Source organism: Paroedura picta, chromosome 3, assembly GCF_049243985.1.
Source record: "Paroedura picta isolate Pp20150507F chromosome 3, Ppicta_v3.0, whole genome shotgun sequence".
In the NCBI taxonomy this organism is placed as follows: domain Eukaryota; kingdom Metazoa; phylum Chordata; class Lepidosauria; order Squamata; family Gekkonidae; genus Paroedura; species Paroedura picta.
The window spans coordinates 88,055,740-88,077,754 of record NC_135371.1 but is presented as its reverse complement, the minus strand read 5'-3'; the positions used below and the strand labels follow the sequence as shown (position 1 = coordinate 88,077,754).

Here is a 22,015-nt window from a genome sequence, read left to right as displayed (position 1 = left end):
TACACAGAACAATTTAGCACTGCAAGGTGTGATTAAGCCCTCATGATGCTGATATCACAGGAACCAGATCATTAAAAAAATCACAATACAGAGCAATTATTATTTTTTCCACACAGGATATTTCCTTATATATACATCTTCATTTGGAGTACAAGTTTGATTTTAGAATTAATTCTGTTTAATTCTGTGGCTAATAATAAACAAATTCTTAACAAATCTTTTTATATTTATTGTTAATATAAAGAATACATTTTTAACAGAGTTTTTTTTTCTTCATTTAGGATGATTATTTCAGAAACTGGAATCCAAACAAGCCTTTTGATCAAGGTAAAAGAAATATTAATTTTGCTTCTTTTGTTGTGAAAATTGAGATTGTTCCCCTGCGGAAGCATGAGAATCAATTTTATCATTCTCTCTAAGGTTCCTTCAGGATTTGGGACCTTTCAAAGCTAGGAAATTCCATTTACCCACAGTGTTCCCCTTCCCCTTCTCATTACATAATCATGTGCATATGTTTAAAAATTCACTTTTGCTAGGGCATTGGTTCTGAATGCAATGTGAAGTGAATTATTCAGTAACCATTAACTGTCTTGTTGAACCATCAATGAAATAAGTAATATATGTGTAATTGCTCTGACTATCTCTGCCACTCAGAATTCCATTAACTGAATAAAGATCGTGTTCTAAGAACATTTTGTCAGATGGCTATTCAATCTGAAGTATGTTGAATATCTACTATTGAATATCTATTGTTGATCCAGTGCTAACATAACTTGCTCTCTTTAATTTTAAGCTATTACAAAGTAGATGGATTGGGTTTGCACCCTGAGGCTCATTCATATAACACAATTATCCCCATCCAAACATGTTGTACTGGTGACAAAGTCAACAGAATTGCATACCAACATTCTTAGCAACACAGTTTGTTTTAAGAGACAAGATAGGGTTGGGCAACATATAAGGTTGGATCCTGTTGGATACTATTGGAAACACCTGGTTCATGAATAATTTTCTCACCATCTACTCACACCAACAACACCTCAACACCACCACTGTGCTCTGAAAACCTTTTGCTGCATTTTTGAGAACTTTTATAAATAAAGTGGCATGCACCAGATGGGTTTTAGTGAGGAGCTGGAGGAATTGGGTGTAATCTCCTCTTATGGTTGTATAAGTACAGCAATATTCAGAGGTTACATTTACTACTCATGCCTGCTCACTTTCGGGTACATGGAAACATGAAGTTTGCTTATTGGAATACTGAACTGGTCTCTTCTCAGCTGTGAGTTTGTCCCATCTTATTGTATCATGATTTCTAGTGACTCTCTAGTGGTGTTTTTTTATTCAAACTTTCTAAATTTGCTCCTTCTTCTGAATGCTCTCTACATTCTACCCCCACCTCATCAGCATCAATATTTTGTTTTATGGGGCAAAGTGTGGAAATCCTTTTTCACATTCATGTACATACAGAACATACAAATATCAGTCCATAATCCTTCCAACAGTGGTATTTGGACAACATTAGAATATGTTCTTGATTAGTCCTTTGTAGGCATGTACCTAAACACTGTGTGAATTAAGGAGCACATTCACTGTCCCCAACTTCTCAAATCATGTTGTGGGGAACTGATTCCCCCCAAATCCAGTATGGATCAGGGAAGGCTTATCTCAGGATGTAGCTGTGCCTTTGTGAGAAGCAAAGGAAGGCACCATCTCTTTAACATCTTAGCCCTTTCTAGAACTTTGCACCCACATAGACATATGCCCATAGAAGTGGAATTTGCTCTACAATCTTCTGCAAAACGGCTATTTTGGCTGAGTACTTGATAGTTCCTGGCAGCTTAGTAGAAGGAAAAGTATGCACAACAATTCATCTGAAAAGCAGCAAGAATGAAGAATACAAACTGGTGACATACGGTCACAACTACCATCACAATTAATAGGTCAAGACCGCTTTACCTCAGAGGTCTTCTCCACTGTATCGAGGAGTGTGTCATTGTGTAAGCACTGGTGTCCTGAAAATCCAAAAATATCAGTAAAATGTTGCTTTTTCCATTAAAAATGTTTTATAGGCCAGGAAAAATGTGCCCCAGTTCCTGCCTCATTAAAGTTTATGCAAATTTTGTTGATCAGCTTTACCGTACATGATGTCTACTGCGAGTGAGCACTGTTAACATCAGTATATGTACAAGAGAACAGTGGGAGAGCATTAAAGACTTGTTGCAAAATTTAAAGGTTTTAAACTGCATGTTTTTTTGTGTATTAGCCAAAAAAAACAAAGGAAAAAACTCAGTGGCATATTACAAACTAATAATATTCGATTCCATATTGATTATACTAGTTAAACATTACTTATTAATTATTTAGTTATGCATTGCTTATTAATATAGTCAAGATCATTCCTGAGTTTTCCTCCTGGATTGCTCTTGTGCTTTTCTAGGGGCAACCTTAGGGGTAGGATTTTTTGATCATGTACAGAGTTCAGTTTTGCCACAACTAAAATACCAATGAAATCATCTTCTATTCTCATAATGAAGTGTTGCCTCTTGTGTGGATAGTTAAATCAGTGGTTTGGGGACACACTGACAGAAAACAGTTCTGCAAACTTAAGGGACCCCTTTCTGGTTTACAGCGATATCAGAAACAGTTTTAAAAATTCATTTGGGAGTTTAATCACCCAAAAACACATCTCTGTTAGCACACGTAGAGGCTGCCACCATTTTTGCTTTGCTCATTGTGACTCCTAATGGTGAGGCAACTATTCTCAGGCTCCAGCCAGCCTCCCCCTATTAAAACTGCAGGGATGTGGGCAGGTAGGAAGTTGATGGGGGGAGTCTGCCAGATGAGCATGTACCTCGAGAAATCACCACCATAGATGCCATTGATGGGGGAAGCTGCCAGGTGGCCAAGGGAGTTGCTGTAGCTGCTGTTAATGGGATGAAGAGGCCAGCAGGTGAGCAGGGAAGTTGTCCTCTGTACTGGTGGCAAAACAGGCAGACAGGGGAGTCACTCCTGCTATCCAGGCAGCAAAGAGGCTAGTCAGCAAAGTTACTATCTCTGCCACTGCTGATGTGATGAAGAAGCCAAGCTGCCAGGATATTGGAGGAGTAGAGAAAGAAATATTCTTCTGTGGTCCCTTTTGGCATTGTGGGGGCAGCAGGCCCATGTGCAGCAGGCCCATCAGGACAGGAAGAGCTGGGCCTTCCAGGTCCGGTTCCTCCCAGCCCTACAGAGACCTGCCTCCAGTCTCCCTCCTTCCCTCTAGCCTCCTCAGCCTCCTTCCAGGTCCCTCCCCCTCCCTCCCTCTCAGAAAAACAGATACACAAACACACAGACACACACACACACTCCTCCCCCTCTCCTTCCTTACATCTTGTGGCAGGAAGGTTCTGGCCTCCTCTTGCTGCACATGTCACTCCATGGTGACTGCACGGGTCACATGGTGGCCCCCAGCATCTTTTGGGATGGTGCCTCACCCTGCAGCAGTTTTGCGAGTTGCAGGGTGGCCCCCAGTGGCTTTCGGGTTGTATGGTGCCCCGCAGCAGTTGCATGAGTCGTGAGGCAGCACCCAATGGTTTCTGGGGTGGTGCCTCGCCTTGCTGCCATCATGCGGGTCAGCTTCCAACGGTTTTAGGTGCGATGCCTCACCCTGCAGTTTGTCATGCAGGTTGCAGGACAGCTCCTGGTGGCTTCAGGGACAATGGCTGCACCTCAGCCGTGACCTCGTCCTCCTCTGTTGGCAGCATCCCAACTCTCCTGGCGTGCTCCCTGGGGTGAGACTACAGACTTCATGTCCATACCAATTTCCATCCCAGGGGGCATGCCAGAAGATGTGTTCCACATGAACAATTTTAATTAGTGCCAGGCAAAGGCGTGAGAGACAGAGAAAGAGAGAGAGAATGATGAGCAGGAGGATGGAAAAGGAATTGGGGGAGGGAGGGAGTGCTGAAAGACAACTATTGTTACAGGAGGAAGAGGAAGAGAAACAATGACATTTATTGGAGGAAGAGAAAGGAAGAGTGATAGGAGGCATTATAGGGATGAATAAAAGAGAAACTGTTATGCTGTTGGGCAAAGTGAAAGCAAGAAAGTGTGAGTGTGAGAGAGAAGTGAGGGAGAGGGAAGGAAGGAAAGCAAGTGAATGGGATTCTTTGCAGTTTCCTGCTGATATTCATTTGAATTAAATTATCTTTATCTTTCTAGGCTCTTTCATTCTTTTTGTAGCAAAACAAGCTGCTCTTTCTGAACTTGCTTCTTCCCAGTCACAATGGTCAGTAAGGTACAACTACCTATTCAGCATCGTTGTGGATTAATGGGAGTCTTCTGCTAAGGGTCATGAAATCTAAAGTCTGCTGCTGTTGTCAGAGTTAAGCACCACCTATCTATGGATCCTAACCTTAGAACTTCTGACATTTTCCCCACCATATATCTTATATCTTATAAGTGGTGGATAGTCCCATACTTCATGAACCACAGCAGTAATCATTCGTAATACTTTCCTTACTAACAAAGAGAGTAATATCCTGAATTAAATGAATTCTTTAAAGCACAGTACTTTCAATCATAGTGGTATGTCAGTAAACAGATATATCTACCTAGTTATTTGAAGAAGCACAATGTCAGGCAGAATATTGTGTAAGAAAATATGTGAGAGTTAATGTGGCAAACTGCCTAGAGTACTAAATCCAGGTTCAATACTCTACTCCTTTATGAGGTTCTCAGTCTAACATAATTCACAATATATACTTCCCTGTGTCATTTGAAGGAAACATGATAGACACACCAAACTCACAGTGCATCTCCAGCTAACTCTTCCCTACTTTCCCTCAAAGTTTGATGAGGATTGGATTTATGGGGTCTCAGTTATGCCCTCTCAGACAAGGTGCTCGCATACTCCGTTGTTTCCAATGGAGAAAAAGGCAGCCTATTGCTCCCCCAAAAAGTAAGAGTAGAAGGCCTGCAAAACAGAAACAGCATCAAAGTCCCCAAGATTTTCTCCAGCAAAAACTGAAGGTGGGGAGCATTTCTACCAACCCAGCAGAACCAGGGCAATGTACCCTGAGACTACCTGAGACCCAAACCAAGGTATGGAGACGTGGTAGCAGCCATCCCTGAGAAGGAAGTAGATGTGGTAGCTCAAAGCCCTATGACAGAAATAGGCCATCAAGGAAGGAGATGTAATGGCTCAAAAGCCCTGAAAAGGAAGTTGACATGGTGGTTCTAAGCCCTGAGTTAAGCTGGCACCAAACCAAACCAGTGTACAACAACATATGTTGAAGTGGTGGCTCCACCCCTGACACTCCATCCCCAAAGTGCACAATGTCATAAATTTAAATGTGGTGACTTCAAGCCTTATCCACCTCTGACAAGGAAGTACACATAGTGGCTCAAAAGCCCTGAGTCTACCTCTGACATCCAACCCCCAAATTATGCTAAGACTAGAGTTAAAGCCCATTATATTTTGTAATACAGTGGGCACTAGCATGCTGGCTGCTGCCCCCGGATCCCTTGCCGCCCTCCAGGCGGCTCCCTCCTGCCATCCCCACCACTTCTCTACCAAGGCCCCAACCTCGGCGTGGGGAAAGGAGCAGGCTCCGAAGCCTCCCCCACCGCTCCCTCCCCCCCCCCGAGTCAGCGTCTTTGTCGCGGGGAAAGGAGCAGGCCCGGCCCGTCTTTGACGCGGCAGCTATCTTTCTTTCCTGGCAGCGAAGCCTCTCACCCCGGCGCTCTTGCCTCCGGTCTGGGATGGGCCAAGGGGCCCCTTGGTCCTGGACTGACACTCGAAGGGGCCAATTGGGAGCTTTTATCCCGGACTCACCCCGCCCCTTTCTCCGCCCACTTAGCCCTTACTGCTTTATTCCTACTGCTCCTGTGGGAGCGGTTTACAGATATATATAGGTACTAGATTTCAAGCCCATTTTAAATTTAAATAAAATGGGCGCTAGATGGGCTGGGGGGGAGAGCCCGTCCCCCGCAGAAGCCGGAGGGAAAAGGGGGGCTGGGAAAGGAGGCTTCTGTCGGGGCGGAGATCTCCCTCGCGGGTGCGAGGGAGAGCTCAGCCCCGGCAGAAGCCGGAGAGAAAAGGGGGGCTGGGAAAGGGGGCTTCTGTCGGGGCGGAGATCTCCCTCGCGGGTGCGAGGGAGAGCTCAGCCCCGGCAGAAGCCGTAGGGAAAAGGGGGGCTGGGAAGGGAGGCTCCCGCCCCCCCACCCTCCCCAAAGGCTCCTACGGCGTCCTGTCGGCCCCGTGAGCGGGCTCGCCGGGCGAGGCCGCAGCCGGGGCCGACAGAAGGCCGGCTCCCACCACCCCGACCCTCCCCCAGCGGCGAACAGCGTTCTCTCGGCCTCCGGAGCGCCCTCGCTACCGCGAGGGCGCTCCGGACGCCCAGAGAAGGCCGGCTCCCACCACCCCGACCCTCCCCCAGCGGCGAACGGCGTTCTCTGGGCCTCCGGAGCGCCCTCGCTACCGCGAGGGCGCTCCGGACGCCCAGAGAAGGCCGGCTCCCACCACCCCGACCCTCCCCCAGCGGCGAACGGCGTTCTCTGGGCCTCCGGAGCGCCCTCGCTACCGCGAGGGCGCTCCGGACGCCCAGAGAAGGCCGGCTCCCACCACCCCGACCCTCCCCCAGCGGCGAACGGCGTTCTCTGGGCCTCCGGAGCGCCCTCGCTACCGCGAGGGCGCTCCGGACGCCCAGAGAAGGCCGGCTCCCACCACCCCGACCCTCCCCCAGCGGCGAACGGCCCCCGAAGCGCTTACCTGTCGCTGTGCGGGTGAAGCAGGGAATGGGGAGCCGCGCTTCGCGCGGCTCCCCATTGCCTGCTTCGGGCGGGATGGACACTTGGAGGGGCCAATCAGGAGCCGCTTCGCGGCTCCTGATTGGCCCCTCCGAGTTTTTATCCCGGACCGGTCCCGCCCTAACTCCTCCCCACTACCCCTTACTCCTTTATACAGTCCGTGGCGCCCGTGGCGCCACGGGCTGTGTACAGATGGTATGTAGACACAGAAACAAAACAACATCAGGTCAAAGCCCTGACACCCAAACACAAACCAATGTGCAACGACATATGTTGAAGTGGTGGCTCTAAGCCCTGAGTCCACACCTGACGCCCAAACCCCAAAGAGTTCAGTGACATGAGTGGATGTGTTGGCATCAAGCCAAATCCACCTCTGACGTGGTGGCTTAATGCCCTGACATCCAAACCCCAAGTTATGCTACGATGTATGTAGGCATGGTGAATATAAGCCCTGAGAAGGGAGTGGATGTGTTGGGTGGCTCAAAAGCCCTGAGAAAGAAGTAGACATGGTGGCTCAAAACCCTAAGATAGAAAAAGACATAGTGGCTCAAAAGCTCTGTGTCTATTCCTGGCACCCAATTCCCAAAACGTGACCATCCCCACAAAGGGCTTAACATGCAGAGCACTCCCACAGCAGCAGGAAGAATGTAATAGATGTGGGCACTCAGCCAGGACACTCACTAGCTAGTGCAGAAACAGAAAGGGGCAGAGCATACCACCAACAGAGGTGTTTTATTTGACTCTGCACCTGGTAGGACACATATCCAGCATAGTGAATATTTCTACTCAGTAGATAAATGGAAATATGTGAACCTGGCAGAGTCACCCCTCAGGTCTAAAAAAGACAGGTTAAGAAGGGCAGAAAGGCAGACCTGGTATCCCCTGAATTGTGATAGGGTTTCCCCGAAACTCCCCCATGGCAACAGAGTAGCAATAGTAAATCTGACAGAAACAGACAGAAGCAGAGCACACCTGCAAACGGGGTGTTCTGTTCCATTCAACTCTGAATCTGAATCTGGTGCACACCCATCAACTCACAGACTCCCTCACCCCCCCCCCACCCCAAGCTGAAACCTGAAGTCAGTGCCCAAAGATCAGAGGGCAAGGCATGCACCACTGTAGTTTTGATGGGGCTCCCACAAGTACCCCCACAGCAGCTAGATGGGTGTAATGAATGTGGATCCTCAACTGAGCAGTCTAGTAACTAGGGTGGAAACTGACAGGTGCGGAGCACACTCATTGACAGGGGTGTATTATTTGACTCTGCCTCTGGGGCCAGGGCTCATCCATCCATTCTAGCAAATGTTTCTACTGTGCAGATACTGAAAGACAGATGACCAGGAACCCCCAAAGTTTTGACAGAGCTTCCCCACTATAATGACATGGAAGTTTGGTGGGCTCCTCAGCCACAAACACAAATATCTCATGGTCACAAGCCCGCCCACAGGTGAAATTTCTGGATAGTTCTTCACCATTAGCATGGCATATTGTACAGATCAGATGTAATCCACTGTGACTATGAATTGCAAATACAATGGAAAAGGGCTTCTTTGTACAGGCAGATTTTGCAGAGGCAGATGTTGTTCCATGAGGTAGTTGTTGGTTAGTTAATGAAGTAGGTGCTTTCTTATAAAGTAGATGTTGTTTGAGTTGGCAGTGGGGCAACCCCAACCCCAACTGGCAGAAGCTACCTTCCTCCTACCAAAGCACCAAGGGCACATGCCAGATCACACAGAAAGGAAAAGGGGGGGACAGGGCAACAACACTTGGTCTTACACTGGCATGTTCACAGTGTTTTAGCACAGCAACTGGTGGTTGACTTCAGGAAGGCCAACTCATCTACCTTGACCAAGTCCAGATGGGAGCGAGGTGAGAGAATACCTGCTTGCTCTGAACACTGCATGGGAGGGCAGGAAAGTTGATTCATGGCCTCACAAGAAAGGCCAGCCTGGGTGACAGCTTTATGTGACCAGTATTCAAGTGGATCAGGTAAAGTGGACTCAGGGGACTTGGCAACTTACTTCCCCACCATCATCTCTGCTGAATCTTCTGCCAAAGCACACCTGGCCTCCCTGCCACTGCTGCTCACCCTCCACCTCACCACCACTTACTAGTTGTGGGGCTTTTTCCTAGTTTGGATTTTGCAGGCAGAGATGGTGGTCTGCATCTCTGCCTCCCTTCTAGGTTATTCTACCCACAGTTCTCTCTGGAAATGTCTGCTGGCCCAAAGCCTCCGTACTTCTGGGCAGAGCTGAAACCTGGGAGGAGAAGATGCTTTCCCCCTCCATTGTCAAAGGCTTCCTCTCTGAAGAGTTCTATCAACTTCTTGTGTCTGGACTATGCTAAGCTTCTGTTTCTATTTGGGAAAGCCCCAAATACAGAGCAGGGGAAAAGGCTCTGAGACCCCTGGTGGTGCTCTACTGGTGCTGGAATCTGGATGTTGGGTCTCATGCTCAGGTAGACGCCTCTGGTTCCCTGTGTGGGAACGGCTTTATTAAGTCTATGGGTTCAGTGAACATAGACTCCAATTCTTCAGAACAGCTCTTTTTATTTAGCAACTCCAGCAACAAACTCCAAATACTGAACAGAGGAAAACAGGCAAACTCATGCACTTTTATACCTTTCAGGCAGCTCACTGCTGCCTCTGATTGGCCCTAAGCAGAGCAATCCAATTGGCTATAAGCAGAGCAATCCGGTTGGACCTTAACAGGTTCCTTTGATTAGTTAGTTCCTTGGCTGGCAGAAGCCCTCATTTGCATCAGTGGCCAAATGCTCATACACATAACAGCTTCTTCCCTCCTTGATGAGCATCCCTTCCACCTACCTTCACCCATAAGCTGTTCTGAGCCCCTGTGCTCAGTATGAACAGAGGAACAAGATGCCAGTCTGATCCCTGATTTCATAAACCTTCCAAACCCTGACAGCAGACAAGATCACTAACAGGAGAGAGGGGGCAGAATATAAACACATGCAATAACTAAGCCCCTGTGCTCAGTGTGAGCACAAGAACAAGATGCCAATTTGTTCTGACGGTAGACAGCAGACAGGATTACTAGTGTGTGTGTGGGGGGGGGGGATATAAAGGCACATAGTAGCTTGGAATGAGTGCAGGAACAAGATGCCAATCTGATCCAATTTGATAAACCTCCCAAACCTCAACAGTAGACAGCAGACTGAATTACTAGTAGGACGGGAATAAGACTATAAAGGCGCCCAATAGCTAAGCCCCTGAGCTCAGTGAAATTGCAGAAACAAAATGCAAATCTGGGTAGAGAAGATCACCATGCTGAGAATCACAGCCCAGCAGAGTCCTAATTCCAAATCCAGCAACAGAGAGCAGATCAAGCAAACATATAGCAAAGCAACCTGCTCTGTTAGCTCCAAGCCTCTCTCTCACTTCACCAGACAACAAAGGAAGGGAAGGGGGAGAACCAAACTCAACGTAGAGCCTCCTGAATGGAAACTTGGCTTTTGGCAGCCAGCAGTGCCTGATAAGCAGGCTCTTATTTGTGTTTTCAAGTCAGGAGAATTCTGTTCCAGTTTTGCCTCAGAGTTTTGTAAACAGTTTAATTGATTGGTGCTAGTCTGCCTCCACTCATGGACTGCCACAGACCATGCTAAAAAAATTGTTATGGTAGAGCCTCCATAGACATCATTTCATGGACCATGGACTAGCCCAAATTTGTGATGAATGTTGGTCTGTACACTGGGTTGTTCCCATGCCTATTAGTAGGTAGGTTGTCCTGTCTCACTCTAACCATCTGTTGCTTATTTTAAATAATGACAATCTTCAGTGAGACCAATTTTTAAATTCTTGGCATATGTTTATGCAGTACAAAAGCATCCCTTTATTCCCACTGTTTCTGTCTTGTGTAATGATGCCTTTTAAAATGCCATATGGCAAACAAATCGTAAAGCATATTAAGCTGGTTCACTGCCTTTAAACTGGATCACTTTTTGTCCTTTAATATGCACATTATCAAAAGGAATGAATGGCATCTGTTTGTATATGTAGGAATTGGTCAGAAAACTTGTAAGGGTCACTCATGCCTAGAGATATCTAATAGTTCTTTATCAGCAGTAAACCTATGGTCATGTACAGCCACGTCTTTATCATTAAGCATTTTCCCCCTTCCAGCTACTTTTAAAAATTATTTGTTGGGTTAGGTTTTTTGTAAGCCACACAGAGCTACTGCAGACAAAGCAGAAAATAAATGTTTTCTTAACAAAATATTTTAATAAATAAAGATAAATCATCAATATATTTAATTCTCAACATGGCCAGATCTGTGGACATTTAAATTCAGAGAGTGGAGCAATGGACAGACAAGACTGATATTTCTACAAACCTGATAAAAGCCCTGGTTTGCAAGAAAATCTGAATTAAAAAAAATGGAAACAGCATGTGTAGCCACTCATGGCTGTGCTGCACCCTGTCACCAGCCCCAAAGCTACATACCAGGCCAGCCCCTTTAAGGCTAAGTGTACCACCCAGGACAGTGGAGAAATGAGGTGAATCTGGCAGCCTCTGTAAAGTATCTCAGTAAGCAGCAGCAATTTATAATAATGACAGGGAGCTGCTTCCATAATTTTCATTACCCCATATTAAGGGTTCAGAGCATGGAATCACTCACTAGCACTACTTATTATTTTAAAAGAATTGGTGATGTATCAAATTTCCTGTTTCACTCCAAACTAGAAACAGATAGTAACGTAGTGGTATCCTTGGAGCCTCTGCCAAGGAGCCACTGAAAGAAAAACATTACAATGAGGGCTGTCTGGGGGGAAAGTGTGAATGTTCATATTTTGGTAGATAAAAGGCATCAGATAGAATTGAGACATTATGGGAAGAGAGCCTTTCATGTGCCTTGCTCCACCTGTTCCTGGAACATGCATCTCAGGGAAAATGGGAGACTCTTTTTATTTCCTATATCAGAATGTGATATTTGTATCAGAATATATGCAAAGTTTGCCACATCTCATTCCCTGCAGAAATTAACTCTCTTGTTCGATATCCAGAACTGTCTGTAATTCCAAACATGTCCACAAGTAAAAGAGCAGACAGTGCTGTGTTTTATGAGCTCTTAATCCTTTAGTTCTAGTCTTCCTACAGGGATACAGTTGTTAGTATACAGGGCTAAGAAAGAAAGGGGGATTTTCTTTTTATCATCATGCCTTCTCTCTCATTCTCTGTCAAGTCTCCACATCTGAAGTGAAAGAAGTCTTAGCAAGATACCTGAAGAAAAATCTAATCAATAGTGTAATCTCAGTGGAGAGTAGAATACTTAGAGTTCTTTAATAGTTCGGCTGTTGTCATGATGCCATGGACTCAGTCTGTGCTTGGCTTCTAATTCAAGGTGAAGGAGCTAGGCACTGGTGAATAGAAAATAGCTTCCATGACAAGTTAGTGCCAGTTTGTCACATCACTCTGAAAGCTACAACACCGACTTCACTGAACATGAGGTTAACTGTGTAGGAAGTTGTGTAGACCCCACCCCCCTCTCTCATATACAAGATTCTCCCTTCCCCCCCCCCCATTTTTCTATCCTTTATGTCAGTGGTCCGCAACCCCTGGTCTGGTGACCAGTCCTGGTCTGTAGATCAGTCGGGACCGGGCCGTGGCTCGTCTTCATCCTCCTCCCCGGCTGCTGCCTTGGGGGCTGCCCTGCCACAATGCCGCTGGCTCACCTTTGGTGCTCTCCAGTGGCCGCCATGGCTGGGGCTCCCCCTTGGCGTGGCACTGCGCAGCGGCTGCTGGCAGCACCTCCTCCCCAACGGGAGTCAGAAAGTCAGGGGTGCTGGCGGGAAAGCAAGTGGAGCAGGGGCTCACGCGGCGACGATGCCCCCCCCCCAGGCATCAGTAAAATTGTCAAGCGTTGACCAGTCCCCAGTGATAAAAAAGTTGGGGACCACTGCTTTATGTTACTGAGGCATCCTAGCAATGTGTTTTCTTCTTTGCTGAACAACTCTGGCTCTCTCATCATGTCACAGTTCAGTATTTTGGCTGTTGGCTCAGCCTACCTGGGGGATGAATCAGGAATCCGCTTTAACTTAAATAACTTAAAAAGTGCTCAAGGTGTTTTAAAATTCAAAGCTAAATTATTTCATTTAACATAGAGGGGAAAGGACAGGTGTAACCAGGGGCTGAAATTTCTGTATAAGCACAGACTTTAGTTCCTTGTCAGTTTTCTCCCAGTTCTCTGTCTGTGTTAAACCACTAATGCTGAAATCAGACTTTTGTTTAGTCAAGGCACAAATCTGACTGCATGCAGCTCTCATGTGTTTCTCTGCTCACCTTAGGCTTACCAATCAGATTGTTTGGAGCTACCAGTCAGGGTCCTCTGTTTCTGTGAGGAATTAACCCTTCAAAGTTCTTCAGCTGTGTGTATAGCACTTCTAAACTTGCAAAAGTGTAGTCCTTCACAGAAGTACACACACAATGATATCTCTTTAGATTTGAATGACTAAGCCTGGTTCATTAGTGTAGTTTATATATTAATGTATTTTAGACATCTACAAATTGTGGAGACTTTTAGAGAAAGGAGCAACCTATATTGGATTCTTGTGAGACTATACCTTTTCTTACATGCATTATGTTGAACAACTACATGGGACTCTACAGCTCTAACACATAAAAGTCCACTAAGTAGGGAATAAATATGAACACTTTGGATCATCATTTATAATTTTCCATTTCTTAAGAATGTCATTTTCCTAATACAATTTGTATTCAACTTCCATTTTCTGGTACTGTGAAATTCTGCTTACAAGGTTTGGGCTTTATATCCTTTTACCTGCTGTTATTCTTTTTTTCTCTTTTGTTCACTGTCCTTTTGAACATTTCACCGCGCTCCCTTTTGCCTTAGATTTTTAGCCTCCTGTTCCTCAGTGTATAGTCTGTAATCCTGTAGAACATGCAAGGCTGTTAGGGCTCTGGAGCTTTTGGAAGTTAGAAGAGCTAGTGAACATAGCGTTTTGTAGCTCATTATTTTATATTTTTTTCAAGATCAAGAAAAAGAAGAGTTTTCTAGCAGAGGTACCTAGGCACCATTCTTCCTTTGTTTCATCCTGAGAATACAGTTCATCCCTTGAGTCACTTTCAACCTTTGTAGCATAGGTATGCAGGCTGAAGAGCAGCCTATCAGCTGCATTGTGCAAAATAGCCATATAGCCAATGGTCCAGTGGGGAAACATTTCCAAGATACAAAGTGAATCATTCAATATTGCATCAGCAAGGAGTCACTGACATCATTGTATGATCATTACAGTCTTTCATCTACAAATACCTGCATGTATATTTGCCCTGCCACTTTCTTTCATGATGTGAGAATAGGATCCTCCCTTCATCTCAGTATCTGACAGCTGATTTGAGACTCAAGAAATAGCTGTTTGCAGTATGGGAAGGAGGAAGAGGAAGACAGGAATTAATGAATCTCCTTCCAGAAGGGAGTAATGAGTGAATTGCAATGCAGAGTGAAATTATGGAACCTGCAATTAGTTTTGAAGGATTCCATTTTCTTTTAGCTCCAGCCAAGATGTGGTTTTGCAGAAGCCACTCATAAATCCATTTTTCTAAAAGTGTGTTTTTGTTTCTGTTTTGTTCCGATCATTATTCAGTTTGCAAAAAAATCGTTCTATTATTTCTGTTCCACTTGGCAGATTTTCTATTCAGAAACTTATATTTTCTTCTTATGGTTAAGGTAGTGGTTTATTAATAAGAATGACTGGCTAGTGAATCAGAATTGTTTGAACAGTGTTTGAATAAACAGGGAATAATAATAACTGGAACACTGTGAATGAAATGAAGTGCTTGCCATGAAAAAATATATCATCAGACTAGCTGTACAAGCTGACAGAGTATATATAGACAAAATCCATATGTCTGTCTTCATGTATTATTAAAATTCACAGCAGGTTGTATTAAAATGTCGATGTATTGGGCATGCAGTCAACTTTCAATTCAGTTTCACAATGACAAAGTCCAAACCACTTTTAAAGAAGGTATTGAGCTCTAAAACATTCTGCATTCTGATCCCATTCAAGTCCTACAGAACTGAATGCAAATTACATAGCAGTGACGGTTGGTGAATTGTGTTTATTTATTTATGTATTTATGTATTTATTTATCTATTTATCTATTTAATTATTTATAATTGGATTCATATACCACCGTTTGCCAAAAGGTCTCATGGCGGTTCACAATAAAATATAAAATCAAAGTAAAATCACATAAAATCCCATAAATACCCCATTATTACAATAAAAAGATGGCATTCTATTCTATAACTTTCCCCTCTTTCCCCGCTTGTTCAGAGAGAGGTCGGACGTTAATTCTGTAAGAGAGAGAGGAGAGAAAGACTGGCCAATGGATTAGGGATCTTGGATGGAACCCGGGCTCTGCCCTGGCCTCAACCATATGCCTGGCGGAAGAGCTCTGTCTTACGGGCCCTCTGGAAAGATGGTAATTCTGACAGGGCCCTTAGCTCCTCTGGGAGCTCATTCCACCAGTTTGGGACCAGGACCGAAAAGGCCCTGGCCCTGGTCGAGGCCAGGCGAACGTCCCGGGGGCCCGGGACAGTCAGTAGATTCATACCCGCAGAGCGGAGAACCCTGCGGGGGGCATAAGCAACTAAACGGTCCCGCAGGTAAGTAGGACCCAAGCCGCATATGGCCTTAAATGTTAATACCAACACCTTAAACTTGACCGGGAAACAGACTGGTAACCAGTGAAGATGACGGAGTACCGGCTGAATATGGGCTCTCCAAGGTGTCCTAGTGAGGACCCTAGCTGCCGCATTTTGTACTAGCTGTAACTTCCGGATCAGAGTCAAGGGTAGAGCGAGTTACAGTAGTCTAGTCTGGAAGTGACCGTTGCATGGATCACATAAAATCACATAAAATCACATAAAATCCCATAAATACCCCATTATTACAATAAAAAGATGGCATTCTATTCTATAACTTTCCCCACTTTCCCCGCTTGTTCAGAGAGAGGTCGGACGTTAATTCTGTAAGAGAGAGAGGAGAGAAAGACTGGCCAATGGATTAGGGATCTTGGATGGAACCCGGGCTCTGCCCTGGCCTCAACCATATGCCTGGTAGAAGAGCTCTGTCTTACGGGCCCTGCGGAAAGATGGTAGTTCCGACAGGGCCCTTAGCTCCTCCAGGAGCTCATTCCACTAGGTTGGGGCCAGGACCGAAAAGGCCCTGGCCGTGGTCGAGGCCAGGCGAATGTCCCGGGGGTCCAGGACAGTCAGTAGATTAATACCCGCAGAGCGGAGAGCCCTGCGGGGGGCATAAGTAACCAAACGGTCCCGCAGGTAACTTTCTTACACTCTCATATTTGGTATCTAGCCACCTTAAGATGGTTAACAGTCCTCCCCAAAAAATCTAGAAGTCAATATGAATATAATAGCTTTTCTTCATTTAGTCGAAGGTCACAGACTTTGGTGCATCCATCAAAAGGACAGGGAAATGAGGCCATTTACTGAGGGAACTCAGTGGTTTCTGTGATTTAATAATATGTATGAAAAATGACAGTGTAAAGTGCTTGTGTTAAATTTTTACCAATGTGCCCTGGAAAATTCCGCTTTTTATGGGAATGTCCAGTTTGGCATGGTAGTGGCAGCATGTCTCTGAGATCTACTTCTTAACTTCGAAACAATATAATTTATTTCAGTTGCTTTGTGCCTTTGGCCCTGTGTGAGTAGATAAATTAATAGTAAATGTAAACATTCATAATGTTTCTGAAATGTACTACACCATATATATTGTTATATTTTTATATATATTTAGTTTTATATTTTTAATTATGTAAATTTTAACCTCGTGATATTGAGGTATTGACTAAAATACGATTAGACTTGCTGAAGGAACTAACAGTCTACTTATGGACAAAATCTGGCATTGTGTTAAGGTAGACAAATTCATTCTTCTTCAGCCCAGTCCAAGGTAGCCAGGATGGAACAAATAGTGGTAACTACTGTATGATTCAGGACAGACAAACTCGAGGACTCAATACTAGCTTCTGGAGCAGTGATCACGTGATACCTAAACACTGAAATATCTGAAATATGAGAGTGTAAGAAGGCTAAATCAGAAAAGTCAAGGGAACTATTTTGTAATAGCATTAGTACAATTTAACCAAGGTTAAGTGCTTTTATGTCCCATGAATTTCAACCAGGAAAATTTAAGCATGTACTTAATACTCCTGCCTTTTAAAAACTGGGATTTGTCATATATAGAAAATAAATAAAATGTTATTGTACTCTAAGTAGTTTTATTCTTCATTGTCCCTCGTGAGGAATTCAAAATTGGCTTACGAATTATAAGCATACAGTTTGAGGACTGTAATAATAAAATTCAACCAAATATTAAATATGTTAATAAATTTGAATCAAATGTTATTTGAATATAAGCAGCAAAAACAAGTCAATTTGAAGCAAGGGAACTTCAAAAGGGACTCCAATGCTTCCAAACAGAAGGATGCCTTTCCCAAAGCAACAAGAAGGGAGAATTTGAAACAGCCACCCTTAAAGAAGTGCTTTCCATTGCAGGTGGGCAGAGTTGGGCTGAAGGAGCACTCAGACACAGTTATTGAGGTAAAACAAGGCCATAGCTCCATGCCTGCATGTGTGCACCTGCTGGTGTGTCAACGCCCACGCCTCCCCACCCCCCCTGCGGTGAGGCGCTGGCTGCAACGGGAGAGAACAGCCACACCGGGCACCAAAGTGCCGAACCCTAGTGGAAACGGTCTGAGAAGGCTTTCCCATTTAACTAAATGATAGGCTGTTTCAGAATCTTCCACCCAACAAGCAAGCAAAAGAATGGAAGAAGATTTCAGAAGAGGAAATTGTAGCTGATTGAGGATCAAACATGGACATTCACAGACCTGCCTCCAGGCAAGAGCACAGCAAGATGCAGATAGGTTTCTTAAGAAGAGACTTTACAGAAGAAGAACCTGAATGATTTTGCAGACTAGATCCTGGGAAGGGGTGTTGGAATATTCAGGATGTGTAGCATCTTGCAGATATAAAGAATATTCTAGAGAGCCATCAGAGGAGATACGTAGCTATTTAAAATAACAACTTCCTGATGTTTTTCAAATAATCTCCTCTATATCCTGATTTGGAGATTGGATACTTCCCCCTCCTTTTATCACACTTCCTCCCTGCCTCCAGAACAGAACAAACAAACTGAATAACTATAAAACAACAGTTTGACAACTGGTTAGGACTCTCTTCTCTTTTCTTTCTATACCAAGTTTCTTTCTCTTCTAAGTAAAACTATGTTATTCTTTTAGCATCCTCATTCTCTGCTTCTCTTTGCATATCTACACTCTGCCATCAGGTACTGCCCAAATCTCCAGGAATTTCCCAAACTATTGTGCATAATTCTACAAGCACCACTAGTTGGGATTAAGCAGTTTGGTACAGATAATCATTTTCTCCTTGATTTTGTGCTTCTTCATTGTCAGAAAATCCACATACTAAGTACTAAGACCTTTTAGGTGACATTTGGATCTACTCCTCTAATATGTGAATAGTGTTAGACTAGTGACCCTTTTTAAAAATGTGAAACAAGCCTAACAAATGAGGGAAATTCTCTCTGTGCCACTGATGTAGGGATTCCAAGATTGCTTACTTGGGAAATGAAACTATTTATCGCTCCCCAAGCATCAAAGAGAAGTCCACAGTTTCTGCAAACTTGCTTGGGTGAGGTGGGCTGCAGGAAAACTCTTGTGAAGAAGTAGAGCTTAAAATAACCAGGATGACCATTAATCAAATAGGCTTTATTGTGTCATGTATTTCTGTTTTCATTCATAAAAGGGATTTTTTTTAATTAGCTTTGTTAGAATGATCATCATTAGTGAATATATGCAAAAAACTGATATAATTAATGACGAGCTATTTATACAGGGCTTCCTCCATGCAAAACCAGACACAAATGACGTGGACTAATTCTGAGTCATCCAGAGGTGAACATAATTTGAATCACGTGACCCTTTAGTTGGCCAGAACAGATGTGTCCACTATATCCAGTAGACAAAGAGATCATTGGGAATAATTCTCTGGAGTAGAGGCATTGTACTGCAATCTGCTACCTTAAAATGTAAGTGATTGTAAAGGTAAAGGTATCCCCTGTGCAAGCACCGGGTCATGTCTGACCCTTGAGGTGATGCCCTCTAGCGTTTTTATGGCAGACTCAATACGGGGTGGTTTGCCAGTGCCTTCCCCAGTCATTACCGTTTACCCCCCAGCAAACTGGGTACTCATTTTACCAACCTCGGAAGGATGGAAGGCTGAGTTAACCTTGAGCCGGCTGCTGGGATCGAACTCCCAACTTCATGGGCAGAGCTTCAGACTGCATGCCTGCTGCCTTACCACTCTGCACCACAAGAGATTCTTAAGTGATTATAGAGATGGAATATTTTGACATCATTTAGCAATCTGAATTGCTGGCTAGATTATTTTTCCTCCTGTAGCAAGTCATAGAAGCTAAAGGGATAATGCCTTGAAAAATCAGTTAGTAACTGGATGCGCTCCCCCAAATGGAGTCAGTTTGTGGAAGCCCATAAATGGGATAAAGCCTATGCAATATTGAAGGGAGGGGGCATTCTGAGCCAGTTCATCTTGCTCTTCGACGCTCAGTCCCCAACTATACTTTTTCAGAAGGTGATGATAAGTGAAAACCAACTTCTGTGGACTTGGCCTTTCTGCAGAAGATTGATTTTTTTTTTACTATTATTGCATTTTTAACTTATTATAGCAATTTATCCCACCACTCAACTGCAACAAGGGAGGCATGTGGACAATTTCCCAAATCAAAAGGATTATGGGAAGCTGACTGATGCAACTGGCTTAGTGAAATTTATGGTTTACCAATGATTTGACACAGGGCTCCCTAACCCAAGTCTTATGTACAACCTACCAGTTGAATGAATGTTGACAAAGCATATTTGTGTCTCATTAAAAAACACACACAAATCTTAGAATTGGATCTTGGATACCTTGAAGTTTCAATTTTCTTTCTCCTTTCCATATATCAATAAATATCCACTATCCACTATCCTTTATATCTTAAAATTAAAAGGTAAAGGTAAAGGTATCCCCTGTGCAAGCACCAGGTCATTTCTGACCCTTGGGGTGACGCCCTCCAGCGTTTTCATGGCAGACTCAATACGGGGTGGTTTGCCAGTGCCTTCCCCAGTCATTACCGTTTACCCCCCAGCAAGCTGGGTACTCATTTTACCAACCTCGGAAGGATGGAAGGCTGAGTCAACCTTGAGCCAGCTGCTGGGATTGAACTCCCAGCCTCATGGGCAAAGCTTTCAGACGGCTGCCTTACCACTCTGCGCCACAAGAGGCTCTGCCTTAATCTTAAAATTACAAGTGCTAAAACCAAGGCACTCCCAAAAATGGAAATATCTGAGGTTTCCTTTCCACTATTTTAACACCAAATTAGATGGCAAGATCAGGAAAATCTCTGTATGGCTTCCTACTTCAAAGCTCACTATACAAAAGCAGCCTTTTCCTAATACAATTTGCATTTTCTTAACAATCAGAAAAATGATTGTGGAGCTGCACAGATACAGTGTGGGTGCATATATACCCTTTTCAAAACAAAAGTCACACACTTCTTTCTGAGGGATGGGAACTTGTATTTTTTAAAGAATAATGTATTTCAGATAACAAATTTCAGGCTGTATTATTTGAAAGGGCCAAGCAAAATAAAGGCAAATTAAGTTTATCATGAAAACACTAATAGTATGTTATGTTATGTTATGTTATGTTATGTTATGTTAAAGTTGGCTCAGTCATCTTAAAAGCATTGGAATATACAAGATCTATAGTGTGTATGACCCGCTTCAAGGATCGCTGCTTTGTTGTGGCAAGGGGGCTTGCGTAGCTCAGTGAAGCTATGAGCTATGCCATGTAGGGCCACCCAAGACGGACATATCATAGCTGAGAGCTCTGACAAAAGGTGATCCACTGGAGAAGGAAATGGCAAACCACTCCAGTATCTTTGCCATGAAAACCCAATGGGCAGTACCAAAAGGAAAATGATATGACGCCAGAAGATGAGCCCCTCAGGTCGGAAGGTGTCCAATATGCTACTGGGGATGAGCAGATGGCTAGTACGAGTAGCACCAGAATGAATGAAGCACTTGGGCCAAAGCTGAAAGGACGCTCAGTTGTGGAGGTAACTGGTGGCGAAAAGACAGTCCTATGCTGTAAAGACTTTTTTTCCATAGGATCCTGGAACGTCAGATCCATGAATCAAGGCAAGCTGGACGTGGTCAAACAAGAGATGACAAGACTGAACATCGACATTTTAGGAATCAGTGAACTCAAATGGACAGGAATGGGTGAATTTAATTCAGATGACCATCAGGTATAATACTGTGGGCAAGAATGTCTCAGAAGAAATGGAGTAGCCTTCATAATCAATAAGAGAGTAGGAAAAGTAGTCGTGGGATACAATCCCCAAAATGACAGAATTATCTCAGTTTGAATCCAAGGCAAACCATTCAACATCACAGTAATCCAAGTCTATGCCCCAACCACTGCTGCTGAAGAGGATGGAATCAACCAGTTCCATAAAGCCCTACAAAACCTTTTAGAAGTAACGCCAAAAAATGATGTGCTTATCATCATGGGGAATTGGAATGCTAAAGTAGGAAGCTAAAAGATAACCGGGATAACAGGCAGGTTTGGCCTTGGAGTACAAAATGAAGCAGGCCACAGGCTGGTAGAATTTTGTCAAGAGAATACAATGGTCATAGCAAACACTCTTTTCCAACAACCCAAGAGACGACTCTACACATGGACATCACCAGACTGTCAACACAGAAATCAGATTGACTATGTACTCTGCAGCCAAAGATGGAGAAGTTCTATACAGTCAGTAAAAACAAGACCAGGAGCTGATTGTGGTTCAGATCATTAGCTTCTTGTTGCAAAATTTAGGCTTAAATTGAACAAAGTAGGGAAAAGCACTAGGGCACTCAGGTATGTACTAAATCATATCCCTGACGAATATACAGTAGAGGTGACAAATAGATGTAAGGAATTAGATCTGATAGGTAGAGTGCCTGAAGAACTATGGACAGAGGTTTGCAACTTTGTACAAGAGGTAGCAAGTAAAACCATCCCAAAGAAAAAGAAATGCAAGAAATCAAAATGGCTGTCTGAGGAAGCTTTACAAATAGCTAAGGAGAGAA

At 44.1% G+C, this 22,015-nt stretch overlaps 1 protein-coding gene across 3 annotated transcripts in view; it reads left to right on the top strand.

Moving 5' to 3' along the window:
* The window catches only part of SPOCK1 (SPARC (osteonectin), cwcv and kazal like domains proteoglycan 1), an 863,260-nt gene that overhangs the window by 243,383 nt on the left and 597,862 nt on the right, over positions 1-22,015 (top strand). For all 3 annotated transcript variants that reach the window (XM_077326752.1, XM_077326753.1, XM_077326754.1), the window contains exon 3: positions 282-327. In XM_077326752.1, the coding sequence (XP_077182867.1) occupies positions 282-327 (46 nt within the window). The remainder of the gene's footprint in view (positions 1-281; positions 328-22,015) is intronic.